Raw genomic sequence first — 20,436 nt, forward strand, 5'->3', positions numbered from 1 at the left:
TGAGCCACCATGTGGTTGCTGGGATTTGAACTCCAGACCTTCGGAAGAGCAGTCAGGTGCTCTTACCCACTGAGCCATCTTACCAGCCCCATGATTTTTTCATAAGACTCCCCAAGCTCCATCTAATGTTTGGCTGTGGGTCTCTGCATCTTTTTCAGTCATCTGCTGGGTAGAGCCTCTTAGAGGACAGTTATGCTAGACTCCTTTCTGTAAGCATAACAGTATCATTGATAGTGTCAGGGATTGGTTCTTGTACAAGGGATGAATCTCAAGTTGGGCTGGCCTTGAACTCTTCATCCTTCTGCCTCGTGAGCCTCACCAGTGCTGGGATTATAGGCATGAGCCACTCACTAAGATCTTTTAGCTTTAAAAAAAATGTGCTCATTTTCCTTAGACTATCAAGTCTGAGTTGGAAATGGTACAGGAAGATCTGTCTGAGACGCAGAAGGATAAGTTTATGCTTCAAGCCAAAGTGTCTGAACTGAAGAACAACATGAAGACTCTGCTGCAGCAGAACCAACAGCTCAAGCTGGATCTCCGCCGCGGCTCAGCCAAGGTTGGATTTAGGTTGCATCCCTTACAAGTTAACTGTCTATCTCATTTAGATTTTGGCTGGGGGTATGGCGGGGGAAGGCAGGAAATTGGCAGGTTTTCTAGTCATTCACAAATCAAAACATTTAACCAACATTGAACTATCTTGTGCACAAAGATCATAAAGAACTCTGCTTGAATAGTGGCCAAACAACTTTATGTTTTTATCTTGTTCAAAAGAATATTTATTTCTCTTCTTGAACACATATATCATCTTGCTGTGATACTATTTTAAACTGATGGAACACGCAACCATGATGTCCTGACACTGGGGGCCTCAGTGCCTTCAGCTTGGCTCAGGTGGGAGCTTCAGGCTAGTATCAGCCCTGATGGAGCATTGCAATAGCTGGGAGATAATTTTTGCACACTCGAAGTAAATATTGCCTAATTTCTTAGGGAAGCTCAAAGTATAGGCTTATATCTCAGGAAACTCCCATAAGAGAACTGAAATGCCATGTTTAGTTATTTCTGCTTAGGGTCATGAACAAGTAGTTTGTGCTTAACTAAGTGCATTAGGATTGCTGAACTGGCTAGTATATCTTAACCTATTAACTATTGGACTTGGTAGTTCAGTCCTCTTCTCAGAGTGGGGATGCAGGAAGGGTCAGTGGTCACAGTGGAGAATGAAGAGAGCCAATGATGTGCTTTTACAAACAGAAGAAAGAGCCAAAAGGTGAGTCCAACTCCTCCAGTCCTGCAACACCCATCAAGATACCAGACTGCCCTGTTCCAGCCTCATTGCTAGAGGAGCTGCTGAGGCCCCCACCGGCTGTGAGCAAGGAACCCCTCAAGAATCTCAACAACTGTTTGCAGCAGCTCAAGTATGATCTGTTTTCTATGCCCTATTTTGTTCAGCATTTAGACATGACATGTTTTTCCTGGGGGCATCTCTTCTGTTGTTTGTAGAGTGCCTATGTCTTTGAAGCTCTTGTGAAATAGAGGGTTTTTACTGGCAGAGCTTCTGGGGTCCATGTTGTAAGGTGAAAATAGTTAAGTAAGTCTTGATGGGCCCTTAAAAGGTCAGGTGTTAAACCTATCTCCTATATGCTGAGCCTCTTAGCTTAGGACAGAAGAGACCAGCATTATGGGCTGTATATGGCACATGGGACCCTGATAGGCAGGTGACTTTGTTGGGGGAAATCACATGTGACAATAGCCCCAGGTGACAGCTTCTAGACAGCAACTTGATTCGCATCAGGCCCTCGGGTCTGTATCTTTCTCATGTCCCTGGTGGAAGCTCCGCTCAGAAAACAGAAGCCTGTGTCAGGTGGTTTGCTGACTTCTGCCCAGAGTGGAAAAAACAAAAGAATGTCAAGCGCTTTTGCCTTCTTTGTTCTTATTGCAGGATATTTGATGACACTGGGAACTCCATGATTGTATTATTTACTGCGAAAACCTGTTTCTAGTTGTGATGTGTCTCAGCCTAGCACACACCTTTAATCCAAGAGCTTTCTGATTATTGTAAACAGGATTAAATAAAGTCAACCATAAGTCTAGAGGAGGAGCAGTCAGCCAGTTGGCAGGGAGTGAACATAGGGAAAAAAGAACATAGAAACAAGAGGAAGTCAGGAGGATGGATGGAGAGAGCACAGGATGTGAGAGGGTGGAAGATTGAGTTTGAGGGGATTTTGAGACTGGGCGGAGGAGGAGAGCTTCCTCTTCCTTTGTGTTGCTGCTGAGGAGGAAAGTCAGCTGGAAGTTCTCTCTGCCTCTCTGAGCTAGCAGGCCTTCACCCCAGCATCTGGCTCCTGGGTCTTCATTAGTAAAATTGAATGATGGAGATTTTGTTAAAGCAAACAACAGATTCCAGCTGATTTTGCTGGTCTGTAATAACATTGATTAGTCTTTGAGAGAAACGCAAGCATATGACCGGTGGTGAACCCAGTGCATTCACTGTAGCTTGTTAGAGCTGTGGCTGGTGATTCTGTCTGATCCTTGTATGATTTGGAGTTTCTTCTTCTGCCTTCTCTCATCTCCCTAGGCAGGAAATGGACAGTCTACAGCGCCAGATGGAGGAGCACACCATCACTGTGCATGAGTCCCTGTCCTCATGGGCTCAGGTGGAAGCTGCCCCGGCAGAGCATGCCCATCCCCGGGGAGACACAAAACTACATAATCAAAACAGTGTTCCCAGAGAAGGGCTGGGCCAATGATCACCGTTGTCCTCATCACACAAGTATTTGTGACTGTTGAAGGAATTCTCTTGTCAATATTATTTATTTGATCAAATGCTCTGGTGGCTTTTTTTTCCTTTTTTAAAAAATGACATTTAAATTTCTCTTTACTTTTTAATCAAGGATTAAAATAACAGAAAAAAAAATAAAAACTGGGAGGTAATGGTACACAATTTTAATCCCAGCACCCAGGAGGCAGATGTAGGCATGATCTCTATGCGTTTGAGGCCAGCCTGGTCTACAGGTCAATAGTTTCAGAACAGCCAGGGCTACAAAGCAAGGCCCTGACATACATACATACATACAGAAAAATAAATAAATAAATAAATAAATGGGATGAGGCAAGGATTAAAAGCATAGTCATTTTAAACCACAACTAGCTTTTCCCATGAAATGACCAAATACTAAAAACATCAGAGTTTGGACTGCTGGTGAAATCTGAGTGTGTCTATCTGAACAGTCACTTGCAGAAGGAGGCAGTCTTACGTGTGGCTATAGACACACACAAGACCTTTACTTTCCTACATAAATGAGTTTTATTTACACCTTTTGCTTTTTATTTAATTTGCTTTTCAAACTGTTCTACCTAAATAGGATGTATATATAAATATTGAAAGTCTTTTGAAAACATATACCTATATTATTTAAGGACCTAATTGTCTTACTGATGATTTCCTTTTTGAAAATTTGCTATTGGGAAACAGTATATATGTAGCTTTAGGGATATCAGTTTAAAAATGTATTTTAAGAAATATAACTTATTTTCTATGCATCCTAAAACCAAATACTCTTGGCACAGAAAGAGTTGTTCTAGTTGTAGTCTTTTTATTTCTGAGGGTCTTTTCTGCCAACGTCTCCATAAATTAATTTCACTGACCTCTCAGCCTTATGTGGTTTTTACTCACTTTGGCTTACCAACAGGCAGGGCCAGTCAGGCCTTGCAGTTAGCAGGGGATGAAAGGACCTCCAAGGTCTCCTCATACTCACCTGACATTTGAGAACACTGGTAGAGGAAAAGGGTGGGAGAGGAGGCCACCTTGGTCCTTGTGGGTTATAGGCTTCATACACCATGTCCCAAAGATGGTGTTCATGAAGCTCTGTGAATGTCTGTCTGTGTGGTCGTCAGGAACTACATGGACCTCTGTTGAGCACTTGTGGCACAAGCAGTCAGAGTAATACCTGGAAGAAGGTGGGCAACTTTGGTCTTCTGAGACAGGGTCAAGAGACAAAAGCCTTGTTTAAAGTCAGCACTGAGTGTGTGATTTATTGCTGTCTGCTTCCCAAATCGTAATAATGCTTTATATACTAATTAGAAGAGTTGAGGTCTTTAATCTTTGTGAATGCTTGTGAAGAAAATTTAAAATCAAGTGGTTTTGACTCACGACTGTAATCCCAGCCCTTGGGAGGTAGAATCAGAAAGAGGATCAGTTCAAGAGTAGTTTCCAGCTACACAGCGAGTTTGAGGCAAGACTGTTACATGAAACCATGTCTTAAACCAGACAAGCTGGAACTACAACAAAAAAAATGTGAAATATTGTTAGAAGGGAGAGAGAGAAATGCCTGAAGGAGGAAGCTCTAAGCAGCAGTGATCAGCTAGGTGGTGTCTTTAGTGGGCTAATTGTCTATTTTGTGGATAATTGTTTGGAATTTTTGATCTGCATTCTCTTACAATATCCTATTAGAAGGTTAGCTGATGTGGTTAAAGTAGAAATATCCACAGTGACGTCTGGTGTTTGAAAAATATTCTCTAGCAAGTATTGGACCTTTAAAATGTGTATATCATTTGTACAGGGTTTATCTTTTTAAAAAAAGTTTAAAACTTTATTATAAATATACCCTTTTAATCTCTAAGTTAGAAATTAGAAAAGGATGGTAATTTGCATTCTTATTTATGTTGTATTTTTAACGTCAAAAATCAAGAAATAGCACTTGGTTTGGACTTAATTCTGCAACAGAGCTAGATTCTCCTATGTGACAAGATCTTCAAGTGAGTTGTGTTGATTGTGTTGTCTGGGAAAGAATAAGCTAATTCTGAACTCATTCAAGTGGAGGTTGGTTTCATGACTTAACACATTTCTTAGGTTGCTTTGCTGTCCCATGTGCATGGACACCCACAGAAACGGCACATCTTCTAAACTTTGCAGTCTGCCTTGCAGGTCCTTGGCTAGGCTAGGTTCCTCTTGGCCCCATGAAAGGCCTGGCATGTCTTAGCTTCTTGCTCTGTCTCTCTTTGTGAACCAGTGTCTTTTCTCACATTTGTGGTTCAGAGGACTCTCAGATTGGAACTGGCATTCTCTTAGGTTCCTTAAGTCACCTTGAAGTTGAGTTTTCAAGTTTCTTTTTTTATTTGTTAGTTTGTTTGTTTGTTTTGGCTTTTTCCCTCCTAAGAGGGATCTGAGGGATTCTATTGTTCTTTACCTCCTTGAGCTTATTCTTGAGTGAATATAGCTTGATTACTGTTGCCTCTGCAGGAGAAACTGGGAATTGTAGGTTTGCTCATGAAAAAGTGCAGGCAAGTCTGGAGGGTCGCTTTTTCAGGCAGGCTCTATCATATATGCTGTATCATGCCCTAGACTGGACACCTTGGCTTGCATGATTTGTACTACTATTTGGTTTTCTTATGTTTAAAAAAAATTACCATGAAATTTCTATCATTGTTTTTCTGGTAGGTGTCCGATTGATGCCATGATTTTAGATTTTTACACCATTGTAACAGGCAGTGATTTTGAGATGTAAGGCTGACTTTACATGGACTTTGGGTACAGGGAGGAGCTGCTATCTAAGAAGGTAGTCTTAGTGTATAAATCAGAAAGCTTGGCCGGGCGTGGTTTTCTGAGTTGGAGGCCAGCCTGGTCTACAGAGTGAGTTCCAGGACAGCCAGGGCTATACAGAGAAACCCTGTCTCGAAAAACCAAAAAAAAAAAAAAAAAAAGAAAGAAAAGAAAAGAAAGCTTGGTGAAATTCTGTTTCAAAACAAACTTTACCAGTATGTGGATACTGTAAAAGCCATAGTCGTATAGGTCACTATGATACGTATTTTCATATATTTTGAAATAAAAATTGGCAGGTAAAGATTTTGGATTTGAAAGGGACCATCACATTTGAAAAGAAAACCTCCTGGCACCTTGGAGGGCCCCAGTGATAAGAATACTACTGTGGCATGAGATATCCCGTCTCATCCTAACATGCTCAGTAGTTTGGAATCCTAGCCCAGTCTACTCTGTAGTGGTCATAGGTTCTGCCAAGATCTTTGGGTCCATGTCCAGTTTGGAGGGTCCAACATTTCAGTGCTTTTTGAGTTTCTCATTTTTATAAAAAGTGATCTCACAAGGGAGTCAGTCTTCACATTGGGGCTTTCCCAGGGAAACTGTCATCACTGGTAACAAAATGTAACTTTAAAAGGCATGTTTTTGCTGTTATTGTTTTGCCTTCTTTTCTTAATATAAGTGTGCTTGGGAACTCCTTACATTTTATGCAATAAACTATTTTTGGTAAAGGTTTTCATAATTCATTGGGGAGGGCTTCCTGTTTAGTGCTAGTGTTTTGTCATATTTGGGAATAGCTTTTATAGCTCATGTTGTTTCGCACCATTTTAAAAGGTAATTATGTCCTACCAAAGTTTGAGGTAGGATAAGATTGACTCCTTGTTGTATTAGAGCAGCAGAGGTAGCATGGTAACCATTTCTCTTCATTGGCCTGCATCCACCATCACATGAAGAAGGGGCACACTCACAAGTGCATGTGCATGAGCAGAGGATGCTGGGAGCACACGTTGTCTGCACAATGCTCTTAAGCTGACTAGTTCCTGCCAAGTTAATTCTCATATCTCAAGCAACTTTTTCTCTTTTTCATTCACCCTTTGTTTTTGATCAATGAATTATACAGGCCTATTTCAGGTAAAAGTTATTAATAAGCCACACAGTTTAAATCAAGTATGGGGAAGGAGAAGAATTTGTGAAGCTCAGTATATAAGTCCCTGAGGCACTCGGAGACCTGATAGCTTAGAAGCAAGTTATGAGGGAACTATAAAGTGGGTTATTTAACACCCCTGCCATCCATGATGGGTGACCTAGTTTGGGTTTCTGTTCAGCAATGAATGGGTGGGTGGGTGGGTTTGCATGCATTTCATGTGCAGGTAAAAGTCTATTTAGAAAAAAATAAGCTAGTTCTCTACTTAACACTAAAAACAAAAGCAAATTCCAACCAAGATAACATTGTGAACGTTTTTTTTATTTCTCTGTTTTTCTTTTCTTTTTTTGTCTTTCCGAGACAGGGTCTCTCTGTTAGCCCTGGCTGTCCTGGATCTCACCCTCTAGATCCTCCTGCCTCTTCCTCCCAAGCGCTGGAATTAAACCATCACTGCCTAGCAACCACCACTCTCATTAAGTTCAGAGGTTTAGTCCTTTATTGTCCCGGTGGGAAACATGGTGCTAGAAAGGTGCAGAATGCAGAACCTGAGAGTTCTGCGTCTGGATCAGCAAAAAAAAAAAATTGAATTAACACTGGCTTAAGCATCTGACACCTCAGAGTCCACCCACTGTGAATTCCTCTGACAAGGCCACACCTCCAATAATGCCACTCCCTGTGAGTTTGTAGGGGCACTTTCATTCAAACCACTACAACGGGTAACCATTTAAGAGTCCTCAAGCCTAAGTTTGTAAGAATTCTTAGAATCTGTGCCATTCACTACCCTTTGTCAACCTTTGTATAACTATGCACTATTTCTATCTCCATCTCCGTGGCCCTTACAATGGCATGAACCTGGCTCCCAAAATAAACTGGGTGGTGACTTGTGGCTACAGTTCCTTCTCAGGGAGATGTAAACAATGTTAATTAAGTTCCCTCTGGGGGAACCAATGAGTTTATTGGGGTTCTTTCCAAAGCATGGCTGAGAGGGTAATTACAGGAATGTGGGTGCAATTGGAAAGCTTTTTTTTTTTTAAATATTTTTTTAAAAGATTTATTTATTTATTATATGTAAGTACACTGTTGCTGTCTTCAGATACTCCAGAAGAGGGCGTCAGATCTTGTTACGGATGGTTATGAGCCACCATGTGGTTGCTGGGATTTGAACTCCGGACCTTTGGAAGAACAGTCGGGTGCTCTTACCCACTGAGCCATCATACTGGAAAGCCTTTATACTGCAGCACAGAGCACTCCTTCCCTAATTTTCCCCACTCTCTATACTCTAGCCTCTCTAAATACAACACATTAGGTAAGGAGCAGCTACATACTCAGGCGTGGTTCTCATGAGGGGATATAGAGTCAGGAAATCCAGCTGGGATAATCCTTTTACAAGGGGCACAGCTGAACTCCCTAAAATAATGGTTGCTTGACTCAGGACAGTCACTCACAACCACCTACAGGTCTTTTGTGTTCTTCTATAATTGACTAGAGTTAAGAGTTGAAGATGGCACCTACTAGGCTGCAGTGGTAACAGCCCCAGGTAATAAGTGCTCACTCTCCCTCAAGTCAGCTGCAGAAGCTCCTAGGATATGCATAATTAGATAGACAGATATAATTATATAATTAGGGTCAAGTATTACCTTCACAGTAAAATACTCTTGTGTGTTCTGTATGAATATCCTAGAGTACTTGAACTCTATGGAGGAGCAGTCTTGACTTATACACCCTATATCTAGTTTTCTGAACATTAACATTTCCATATGCATTCCACTACCCTTTGTCCACTTTTGTATAACATCACTATCTCTATCAGGAAGGTCAAAATGGGCTTTCTCCACACTTATATACCTTGTCACCCTGAAAAAGTCCAGACCTCCTTGCCAGCTTGTTGTGGGCCTAGCTGCAACCCATAGTCCATTATTCCTGGCCCGATGTTTTCCCTAGCTTAGTTATATGAACTAGCATGTCTCCACCTGAGAATTTCAGGCTCTTGGATGTTGCTGTTCCCAATTCTCTCTACTGAATTCTCTACTATAGGCTGAGACCAACAGCATATAACATATGGCTGGATCTCTGAAAGTATAGTACATTTCTGGTAAGTCTTTGGTTTTTAAAACAGGCTAGCCTTGAACTCAAGATCATCATACTCAGCTTGTCTGGGTTTCAAGTAAATGTTTTAGTCACAACATACAGATCTAGCCAAGTCTTAATGAACAATGGTCTTTTTATTTATTAAAGATTTATGTATGAGAGTACACTGTTGCTGTCTTCAGACACACCAGAAGAGGACATCAGAACCCATTACAGATAGTTGTGAGCCACCATGTGGTTGCTGGGTATTGAACTCAGGACCTCTGGAAGAGCAGTCAGTGATCTTAACCACTAAGCCATCTTTTCAGCCCCCCAATGGTCTTCTTTAAATAAACACAATTATGAAGCAAAAGACAAAACATTAAAAGTTGTTCTCCACTACTCAATGACATATTCCTGTATCTGTTTCTTGGAGGAATTAATACTACTTAACCCATCTACCTCTGTCTACAATTGAATTTACTTATTTATCTTGGTTTTTTTGAGACAGGGTTTCGCTACTTAGTCTTGGATGCCTCTTGGGCTGGATCTGTAGACCAGGGTGGCCTCGAACACAGATAGCCACACCCTTCTGTCTGGAATTAAAGATGTGCACCACCACGCCCAGCTAAACTGAAATACCTTTAAATTGGCTTTCTAAATCCTGGGGCTATAAAAATAACTGGAAATTCATCTTAGCATTTCTCAAGTCATCTGGTTGGTTTTTTGTTTTATATCTAGTTCGGCTTCCCTGAGTCTGTTCTGAGGGGTAACATCTTTAACAGAAGATGACCTGAAGGGTGTGTATATCCGGCTCTTGGCTGGTAAACCGAACGTGTCGGGGCCTCCACTCAGGCCTTTTTTTAAAAAAAAAAAAAAAAGATTTATTATATGTAAGTACACTGTAGCTGTTTTCAGACACTCCAGAAGAGGGCGTCAGATCTTGTTATTACGGATGGTTATGAGCCACCATGTGGTTGCTGGGATTTGAACTCCGGACCTTCGGACGAGCAGTCGGGTGCTCTTACCCACTGAGCCATCTCACCAGCCCCACTCAGGCCTTTTTAGACCATTCCTCTGGCCACCCTCTCTGTATAGTGAGAATTGGTCTTACCAAGTTCTCTCTGGCAAGAGGTAGGATACACATTTGAACAGAACAGGCCTACATTCCAGCGTCAATCCTCCACTCTGCCTTCTAAGACCTACTAAATAAGCAGCCTGCACCCTTCTTGCTGAAGACCACTCAAGAGTACATGTGAGAAGCCTCTACACCATCACGGGCTTCCATAGCTCGTGATCTGTAGGCAGCAATTAAGGTGACATATGCTTGCAATCACACCATTTCTGCGAGCTCAAGGAGGCAGATCTCCAGCATAAGGCCAGTTTGGTGGTATATAGTTAAGACTCAAAAAAAAAAAAAAAAAAAGGAAAAACAAAGGTTAGAAATTACAATCAGGAGCCTGGCAGGGTGGCTCACATCTTTAATCCCAGTGCTAGGCAGGCTTTCGCGTTATCCGTCAAAATGGTATAGGCATTCTGCCTGTATTCCAGAGGAAAATCTCCATTAACAGTAGGCAGAGCTAGGCTTTCTGGACTTGGCCGCCGTATTCACCCTCAGCCCCTACCAGTCAAGGAGTATGGCCCCAGCTCTGCTGGCTTCGGGATGGCACACAGTCTGGGTGGCCCAGGAGCCGGTTCTCCCTCTCCAGCAGCGAAGAAACAACTCAGGGTGGCGCACCCATTACACCGAAGGGCGAGCGGCGCCAGGCAGCGCGCCGATTCCGACTCAGGACCCCGACGTGCTGCCCGCGCCACTGCCGGGCTGCGCTCGCGTTTATCAGGACCCCGGGCTGCCTCCGGAGCCGCCTGAGGCTGCGTTCCGGGCGGCGTTCTAGCCTGGTCGTTGGGAAACGGGGCGCCCCGCACTGCGCGTGCAGCCCGCCTGGTTTAACCACGGCCCGGCGGGGCAGGCCTGGGGCAGGCGCGGCTTCGGCGGCGAGGCGAGCGGTCTTCTGAGGGCCGGAGGCGGGCGCGGCGCGGGCTGCGTCTGCGGCGGCCGCCCTCAAGGCCTCGGCGCCGGCGGTGGCGATGCTGTGGCTGTGGCAGCGCCTGGCTGTGGTGGAGTGGGCGGCCCTGGCCTGGGAGCTCCTGGGCGCCTCGGTGCTGCTCATCGCCGTGCGCTGGCTGGTCCGTCGGCTAGAGAAGCGGCCGCGGGACCTGAACCGTTGCGGGACGCTCTCCTCTCCGCCCGGCACGTCTGAAGCGGTGGCCGCTCCGCCAGGTAAGGCAGCGTCAGTCGTGGGAGGAAAGCCTCACTCTTCCCGCCCCCTGGATAAGGTAGAACCCTGTCGCGGATGTTTTGGGAACTCTTGATGAGAACCCACAGCCCTGTAAACATTTATTTTTAAGATTTACTTATTTATTTTATGTCTATGAGTATACACTGTAGCTATGCAGATAGTTGTGAACCTTCATCTGGTTGTTGGGAATTGAATTTAGGACCTCTTGTCGCTCCGGTCAACCCCGCTCGCTCGCTCCGGTCGGCCCCCGCCCAAAGATTTATTATTATATGTAAGTACACTGTAGCTGTCTTTAAAGACCACAGACGAGGGCGTCAGGTCTCTTGTTGTGAGCTACCATGTGGTTGCTGGGATTTGAACTCAGGACCTTCGGAAGAGCAGTCAGTGTGCTCTTACCCGCTGAGCCATCTCACCAGCCTGAGGTATGTGCTTTGTTTTGTTTTGTTTGTTTGTTTGTTTTTTGAGGTATGTGTTCTTAAGCCACTTTTCACTAACACTCACTTTCTCCTAAAACTAGTTCTTAGTGGAAGATGAATAGTAATTCTTCTAGAAGGAAAATGACATTTTAAGCCATTAACTCAACTTTAGAACTTTAGAGATAACCCAACCCTAACAAGATCTTACGGGTAACTAAGGCTCCATTTGCTACTATGAACTTAAACACAATTTCATTTTTTAATTACTTAGGGCTGGGTATAAAACTCAAGGCCTGGTACATCTTGACAAGTCTTCTACCACTGACATACATATCAACCCTTTCTTAGTAGTCGTTGGTTTCTTGGGGGTTTAACTTAAGAAACGGGAACAGGGGCTGGAGAGATGGCTCAGCGGTTAAGAGCACTGACTGCTCTTCTGAAGGTCCTGAGTTCAATTCCCAGCAACCACATGGTGGCTCACAACCATCCGTAACAAGATCTGGCACCCTCTTGGAGTGTCTGAAGACAGCTACAGTGTACTTACATATAATAAATAAATAAATCTTTAAAAAAAAATAAAAAAGAGAGAAACGGGAACAGGAAGGACAGGGTCATGCTGGTTATTTTACATGGCTGTGGAGAGATGAAATGTTTGTGTTGTGACAACAGGGCCAACACCCTGTCTTTTGGGTTTTACATTCTCTTGACCCCTTAAGAAAATAGCATGATCTTACTGCAACTTTATGTGCCATGGCTGGTTGATGGGGATGGAGAGGAACTGAGAGGAGAGGGAGGGCAAACTTTGGTCAGGATGTAAAACAAACATTTGAGTTTTAAAAAAGGAAGTGGCATCGAAAGAGACTAGTCTCTGACCTGGGAATACACACACATATACACTTGTACATGCAGTTATAGGGAAGCTCAAGGCATTAAGGGCAACTTTAATAAGGATAGTGTGCACTCGTCCGTTCACTCAGTGAACACTGTACGAAAAGCTCAAGACAAGGTCACAGTGAAAATCACCCAGTGCATGTGGCTAATAGGGTGTGGAGCCAAGACCGGTGTTTGCAGCATTTTGTTTCACTGAAAGATTCTTTCCATTTTTTTTTTTTTTTTAAGATTTATTTATTTACTATATGTAAGTACACTGTAGCTGTCTTCAGACACTCCAGAAGAGGGCGTCAGATCTTGTTATGGATGGTTGTGAGCCACCATGTGGTTGCTGGGATTTGAACTCTGGACCTTCGGAAGAGCAGTCGGGTGCTCTTGCCCACTGAGCCATCTCACCAGCCCTCTTTCCAGTTTTTAGTTTTTCATTTTGAAATCATTTTAGATGTATAAAGGTTTATAAAAACTATACAGAACAAGTCAACTCATGTACTAAGATACTCTACCAGCTGGTTGGGGGAAAAAAGAGTTCAACCTAAAGTGAGTATCAATGCATATGCCTGTGAGATTGAAGATAAAATCCTGATGTTTGCAGAAGAAGACGCTGAGACGATGGCTCTCCTGCACTGCTGGTGTGTCTGTTCATGGTATAGTCCCTCTGGAGATTGGTCTCGCAGCGCCTCAAGGAAGTTAAGCCTGCCCTGTACCCATAGGCTCTTGTCCTAAAGAAATGGAACTCTTACTTGTTTAATGTTCTTGCTATGTACCTTAGGCTGGCCTTAAGCTCATGATCCTGCCTTAGGGGCTAGGATTGCAAATACAGGCAGTAAGCTTGCTGTGAAAATGTATTGTCTCACCCAGGAGAGCTGGATGGGTGGGTGGGTATGCTGCTATAATCTTGTACATCAAGACTCAAAGTATAGAACCTACGTGGATTAGCAAATCTAAGTCTTCTCACTGAATTGTTATATGAAGTCAGTTCCCTGTTTTTGATGATGTGCTATCATTATAAAAAGTGTCAACCTTTAGGGAAAGCTGATGATTGGCTAATTACAGAATTTATAATTTCTTGAATCTATAAAATATTTCAAAGTCGAAAGGTAAAGGAATTCTATATACTGTTGACTTAGATCCTCTAGATTTTCTATACTACATAATCACACCACAAGTATGGCAAGGAAATTAACAGTGGCAGAACACTATTGTCTAATCTGCAGACCCAATTCTACTTCTCATATCTCTATCAATCTATCCATCTTTCTCAGAATGCAAAGGTGCTAATACTTCACGTTCCAATGCACTTGTTGAGCTATTGCCCTCACCTGTTTTGTTAGTAGAGGCATTTTGGAGAGCAGCTGTGGCCTCCTGTCAGACATGCTGCCCTAGAATGTCTAAAGGGTTTTGTTCTTGCTGTTGTTTGTTTTTCATTTTAATTAACTTTCCAGTATGCTATTACTCATTCTGAGGATTAATAAGCCTATGTCCCTCAACAGTTCAATAGCTATAGCACACATTTATGGGTATTATATCAGTGTCAGACCCAGTGGCACAGAATTTATGTTCATTATTTTATCTGAGTATCATTATAACTAAAGTATGGACATATTATTTCCATTTTTTAGGTAAGGAAACTGGGGCTTGGGGTTTCAATAATTATCCTAAGGTTGAAGTTAGTGATGTATGAAGTCCTGTTTATGTGTTAAGTTGCAGGGACAAAACCTTCTTTGAACAACTAAAGTTAAAAGCATAGCTTTAGAATAAGAATACAGATTCTGGGCTGGTGAGATGGCTAAGAGTACCCGACTGCTCTTCTGAAGGTCCGGAGTTCAAATCCCAGCAACCACATGGTGGCTCATAACCATCCATAACAAGATCTGACGCCCTCTTCTGGAGTGTCTGAAGACAGATACAGTATACTTACATATAATAAATAAATAAATCTTTAAAAAAAAAAAAAGGAATACAGATTCTGTCTGAGGTAGGATCCTGTGAGGAAACTGAGCACTCTTAAGCTTGTGCTTAACTACTGAGCACCATTCTTGGGTTCACGTTGATGTTTGCTTTCTTGAACTTAGGTGAAGTGACAATGGATGCCATGTTGGCTCGACTGAAACTTTTGAATCCCGATGACCTTAGAAAAGAGGTTATGAAAGCTGGATTGAAATGTGGACCCATTACATCAACAACAAGATTTATTTTTGAGAAGAAATTAGCTCAGGCCTTACTAGAGCAAGGTGGATTGCTGACTTCCTCTCTTCCCAAGCCCAGTGAGGTTACTGCCATGGCATTTGTCCAGGGTGCCTCAAGGACTCCTGCATCTGTGGACGGGAAACAAACTCAGCAGGCCTGTTTTCCTGAAGACAGAGATTTTGGTTACAGTGTGGGTTTGAACCCTCCAAAAGAGGAAGCTGTAACATCCAGTCTCCACCCAATACCCTTCAGTGCCTCTGCCAGGAATGACAACCACAAGGCTGGAGTGACAGCTCCTAAGGAGCCACTTGTGTACTATGGAGTGTGTCCAGTATATGAAGATGGCCCTGTGAGACATGGTAACGTGCTGTGTAGTGTCTCCTTACCCAAACTGGGAAAGTATAGTCTTACCACCCAAGATTAATTTTATTATTCATATTTGTTACCCTCTGATTCTTAACTATAAGGAATACTACTTTTTAATTACTAGGAAAATGGATTCTATCAGTTAGATGTGACCAGCAAATGGTTGGCTCACTTCTATTTGTTAGTAACTGCCGATTAGTCATCTTCCTTCTCCCTCTTAAATTCATTACAGCCTGAGCAGCTTTTAGGTTAATACTGTAGTATGTACCAGTAATAAATGTAAATGTACCAATCGTGCAACTGTAATCTTGTACAAGGAATTGTACATTTGGGCTAGAAATCTATTTTAATAGGTAGAACATTTGCCAAGTATGAATGGCGCCCTGCATTTAATCCCCAGAGCCATATAAACCTGATGTAGTGGCACATAACTATTAACCCAACAATTGGGTGGATGCTAGCATGTAGAAATTCCGTTTCTTAAAAAAATGAAAGAAAAAACTTGCAGTTTTATTTTAGTCAGGATTATAATGTGTGCTTAGGCCTGGGTCTTGCTGTATGACCTAGGGTGGGCTTCAAATCTCAACCCTTTTGACTTTTCCTTATGACTGTTGAGATAATAGGCATAAGCCACTGTATCTGATCCAACAATTTTAAGTTTGAATTTTTTATTTATATCTTTAATCCACTTAAAATTCAATTTTAGTAAGTTATTTACTTTTTATCATATTTCTCATGAGTTTATCACATTTTGTAAGTTATTGTACCTTTGAATGTGAAAATGATACATAGGTATATATGGTATCATTGATTGCATATATACATACAAACATACATTGTCAAGTGTATTCATGTGAATTTTTGGATAACCAAGGATCTCTAAGATAAAAACTGAGAAGTGGGCGGAGTGACAACTCAGTAATTAAGAGCACTTGATAATCTTGTTGCATATCCCAGCTCACATGTTAGATGGTTCATAACCTATGTATAACTCCAGCTCCAACTCCATCTGATTCTCTTTAGGCCTCCAAGGATACTCACACATTTTTGCATACAGTTATAAAATACAACTTATATACTTTTTTTATCCTAAAAAATATCTTTTATAAGAGATTGAACATCTGAATTATGAACATGAGAGAGGGAAACCAAGAGACTTGTTAACAAATGTAAATTGACTGCTGAACTCTGGGTATAGTTAATGCATGGTTCCACTTATTCAGCTCTTAATTTTCCCTTGGTACTTTGATACCCAGAGAAGATCCATGTTTACGAAGATAAAAAGGAAGCTTTACAGGCTGCCAAGTTGATCAAAGGGTCCCGGTTTAAAGCTTTTCCCACAAGAGAAGATGCCGAGAAGTTTGCTAGAGGGATATGTGATTATTTACCTTCTCCCAGCAAAACTACACCCTTACTGTCTCCTGTGAAGGCAGCGCCCTTCGGTAGCAATGATGGGCTGAAAGGTAAGGATTCTGTCCCTCTTACCTTGTCATTCATGACTGTCAGTTACCTCTCTTATTCTCCTTCCTGACACATGGCAGGTGCCTTGATTTCTTCATCTATGTGATAAACCTGGTGTAGGAAGAGGTATCGAGCTGAGGTGTCCTACAATGGAACAATCAAAGAGAAAAGAGCTGGGGGCTGCCCTGGGAAGGTCTGAAGGCATAAGGGTGGAGCCTGGTGCTAGTAGACCCTGAAGCTGATGAGCCAAGTCTTGGCATGTGGCCCACAGAAGCAGCAAAGGGAACATTTCCATTTTCTTGGGGCCATAGTGTGAGTTACGGGTATTTTGATGCTGACGATCTATAATACTACCTGAAGGGACACCTTTTTCTAGGATGTGCAAGAATCAGTCTCCCTATAGAAGCTAGAAACCTGACTACGCCCTCTGTAACTCAAAACCAGAGGCCTATTTGGAGAGGCTTGACTTTGGTTCATATCCTTTGTAGGGAAGTCCCTTCAGTTGTTTGAGGTGGACCTCTGACCTTGTATTGAGAGCCTGTCTGTTGCCTTCAACTCTTCCCTTACTCAGGTTTCTCTCCTTTCAGCTTGGGAAAGTACCCCGCAGGAAATTGTTTTACAAAGCTTTCAGGTTTTGATTAAACCTTTAGAAGCCTTATGTGGAACTCTCTTTCTCTAAGGGTGTATTACAGTTGGATTTTTTTTTTTTTGTTTAGTTTTGGTTTTGGTTTTGTTTTTTTTTGTTTTTTTGTTTTTGTTTTTGTTTTTGGTTTTTTGAGACCAGGTTCTCTGTATATAGCCCTGGCTGTCCTGGAACTCATTTTGTAGACCAGGCTGACCTCGAACTCAGAAATCCGCCTGCCTCTGCCTCCTGAGTGCTGGGATTAAAGGCGTGCGCTACCATGCCTGGCTACAGTTGGGTTTTTTTGAGACAAGGTCTCAATCATGTTAATCCATGCTGGCCTAGAACTTACAATCCTCCTATCTCAACCCTCTGAATACTGGGATCATAGGTTATAGGATACAGATTATATTATCATATTATGTTAGTATATGTTATGTTAATAATATAGGTTATATTATTATAGAATATAATTGTATGTTATATCTTCTTGACTTATCTTCAAAGTACACTAAATGGCCAGACATAGTTGTGCATGCCCTTAATGCCAGCACTCAGGAGGCACATGTAGGTAGATCTCTGTAAGTTTGAGACCCTCTCAAAAACAAAGCAAAACAAAACAAAACACAAAATGATGTCTTTCTCTCAGTCTTCAGCCATCTGATTGGACTTGGCACTGCATTAGTGCTGTAGTGTGCTCTGTGTCATGTCACTTCCTACCTGTCATTTCCAAGAGCTGCTCATCCTCTGAAGGGAGGCTGCAGCCTTCGCCACAGTAGACTAAGTAAGAAGAAAATGTTTGTGAGCTTAAGTGTCATTCAATTCTGTCTCTTGATAGCAGATGGCGTGTGCCTGGCTGAATCAGAGACAGTCAACAAAGAACGAGCAAACAGTTACAAAAACCCCCGGACCCAGGACCTCACGGCCAAGCTGCGGAAAGCCGTCGAACATGGGGAGGAACACACCCTTTCTGATCTAATCTGGAGTAATCCTCGGTATCTAATTGGTTCTGGGGACAATCCAACCATCGTACAAGTAAGTATGTTACTAACACCACTCCTGGTCACTTTGTCCCTGACCAGTGACGGTGTTTTAACAAATATGAAGCTCAACATGTGGTCTCATTTCAGGAAGGGTGTAGGTACAATGTCATGCATGTTGCTGCCAAAGAGAATCAGGCTTCTGTGTGCCAGCTGACATTAGAGACTCTGGAGAACCCTGAATTTATGCGTCTGATGTACCCGGATGATAACATGGACATGCTACAGAAGCGCATCCTCTACATTGTCGACCTGTATCTTAATACTCCTGACAAAGTGGTAAGTATTCCTCATTAGTTTGTCAGATAAAGGTTTGAGTTCCTGATGTGTGAAAGTATTTCTTTTTCTGTGCTACATCAACATGCAAGGCTTATGGAATACTAGGAAGACAAGAACACTCATTGACTTAGAAAGATGTTTATGAGGGTGTTACATAACAAAACTTATCTTGGGGAGATGTAGCATACACATTGGGAACTCCATATGGGGAACTCATGACCGACCAAAGTACAGATACCACCAAAGCCCAACTTGGTGTTACTTACAGGAATATGGGTGAGGGGTTACTTACAGGAGCAGAAGTGACTCCAAGACAGTTCCATCACCAGGGCCCACCCTAGCTAGCATGGGTGACAGTTTACAATGAACTGGGAACCTGGAACACACTGCACAGCCTGCAGACAGCTCAACAGACTAGAGAGAATTCTTGCCAGGGGCCTTCGTTGGTCTAACCCTTTTCTAGGTAGCTGGTCTGTCTTAAAGTTCCATTGCTGTGAAGCCGCAGTGTAACCACAACAACTCTTTTTTTAAATTTATTATTATATGAGTGCACTGTAACTGTTTTCAGATACACCAGAAGAGGGCATCAGATCTCATCACTGATGGTTGCTGGGAATTGAACTCAGGACTTCTGGAAGAGCAGTGGCTAAGGACCTCTTAGCCACTGAGCCATTTCTCCAGCCCCCTAAATAAGGGTTTGAGACAGGGATTTATTTTTTATACGAAGGAGAATTCAATGGCAGTTTAGAGCCAAGAATTAAACTCACAGAAATCTGGGAGTTTAGAAAGCTGTGGAAAAGAATAGAAGAAAGCACTAGGGAGTCCGAGGCAGGGGGACTGTTAGTTCAAGACCAACCTGGTCTACAAGATGGTAAGAAAGGAGTAAAATTTTACAAGAGAAGAATACACTTTGGTATGTATTTTCATAAGTGATTTCAGGTAGCTAGCCTAAAACTCAGGTATACCCAGTGCTGGGAACTGAACTTAGGATCTCAAATAGGCTAGGCAAGCCCTCTGCCACTGAGCCCACAGTTTTAGTTTCTTTTAAAAAGTGGTAATTTTTAGGTTCCATCGTTGTTTTGTGTTTATTTGAAAGTTGCTGCTGGTCTGTTCCGTTGTTTCTAACATAGTTCTGTTATAATTACCCAGGGACTCAGAAAATTGATTCCAGTATCTGCAAAAATACACCTGTCTTAAATAATAAATAGGAAAAGAAATTAAAGATAACTTAAGATAGGAGTAAACTGTAAAACTAAAGAGACATTTAGTCAACCAAGCAAAAGTATAGAAACAGATTTTTAAAGAAATAGGAATAAAGTCAAATTTGTCCCCCCATGCCCTCACACATTCCTGCTATCAGAACTGTGGGAGGGGGGGTCATTTGGATGTTCTCAGCTCAGCTCTGGTGATACTGAGATTCCCACACAAGCAGGGCTTAGTCACAAAGGAGGAGCCTCACCTTAGATGTTAGCCATATGCCCAGTCTGTCCTACTGATGCGTGGCATCTGAAAGGTTAGGGTTGTAGGAAGACTCCACCATGCCCAGCTGACTTACTCGACTTTTAGAACACTGGCTCCCTGACTATAGACTGGATCACAACTTATTAAAGTTAAGGTTGACTGTGTACCTTTGATTGTAAGTGCCTCCTTGGATCTGGGCACTTAACACCAAGTGAAGAGTGACAGATGTTAGTGTGCCAGGCTCGGCCCGGCAAGCAATGACTGAAAGCTAGCATGCCAAGTACTTTGCCAACAGTAAAAGCAATATCTTTTTGTTTCTGAGGCCTTTTTCTTTTGGGATGTTCAATTTTGACAGTCTTTTTTTTTTTTTTTTTAATAATTTTATTTTTATACACAATAGTACTTTGCCTGCATATATGTCTGTTGCAGGACATTTGATCACACCATGAACCCTAAGATTGTGTTGTTTACTGGAAAAACCTGTTTCTAGTTGTGTGGCACCCTTAGTACACACCTTTAATCCCAACAGTGAAGGTAAAGTTAGTTTGTAGAAGAATGCCCATGTTTGAAAGTGATGTCTAGGGCTGGAGAGATGGCTCAGTGGTTAAGAGCACTGACTGCTCTTCCAAAGGTCCTGAGTTCAAATCCCAGCAACCACATGGTGGCTCACAA

The 20,436-nt window shown here is 42.3% G+C and overlaps 2 protein-coding genes across 4 annotated transcripts in view; both read left to right on the forward strand.

The window, feature by feature from the left end:
* Golga3 (golgin A3) overlaps window positions 1-2,850 on the forward strand; it is a 42,875-nt gene extending 40,025 nt beyond the window's left edge. The window contains exons 22-24 of one of the 2 annotated variants that reach the window (XM_021186742.2): window positions 395-556; window positions 1,249-1,412; window positions 2,573-2,850. In XM_021186742.2, the coding sequence (XP_021042401.1) occupies window positions 395-556; window positions 1,249-1,412; window positions 2,573-2,744 (498 nt within the window). In that variant the 3' untranslated portion in view covers window positions 2,745-2,850. The remainder of the gene's footprint in view (window positions 1-394; window positions 557-1,248; window positions 1,413-2,572) is intronic. The other variant, XM_021186743.2, reaches the window with a different exon arrangement.
* A 7,749-nt stretch (window positions 2,851-10,599) lies between these two features.
* Ankle2 (ankyrin repeat and LEM domain containing 2) overlaps window positions 10,600-20,436 on the forward strand; it is a 27,749-nt gene continuing 17,912 nt past the window's right edge. The window contains exons 1-5 of one of the 2 annotated variants that reach the window (XM_021186700.2): window positions 10,600-11,022; window positions 14,421-14,894; window positions 16,158-16,364; window positions 17,823-18,019; window positions 18,115-18,303. In XM_021186700.2, coding sequence (XP_021042359.1) covers window positions 10,830-11,022; window positions 14,421-14,894; window positions 16,158-16,364; window positions 17,823-18,019; window positions 18,115-18,303 — 1,260 coding nt within the window. In that variant the 5' untranslated portion in view covers window positions 10,600-10,829. The remainder of the gene's footprint in view (window positions 11,023-14,420; window positions 14,895-16,157; window positions 16,365-17,822; window positions 18,020-18,114; window positions 18,304-20,436) is intronic. The other variant, XM_029533554.1, reaches the window with a different exon arrangement.

This window comes from Mus pahari, chromosome 23 (genome assembly GCF_900095145.1).
Source record: "Mus pahari chromosome 23, PAHARI_EIJ_v1.1, whole genome shotgun sequence".
NCBI classification, from domain to species: Eukaryota; Metazoa; Chordata; class Mammalia; order Rodentia; family Muridae; genus Mus; species Mus pahari.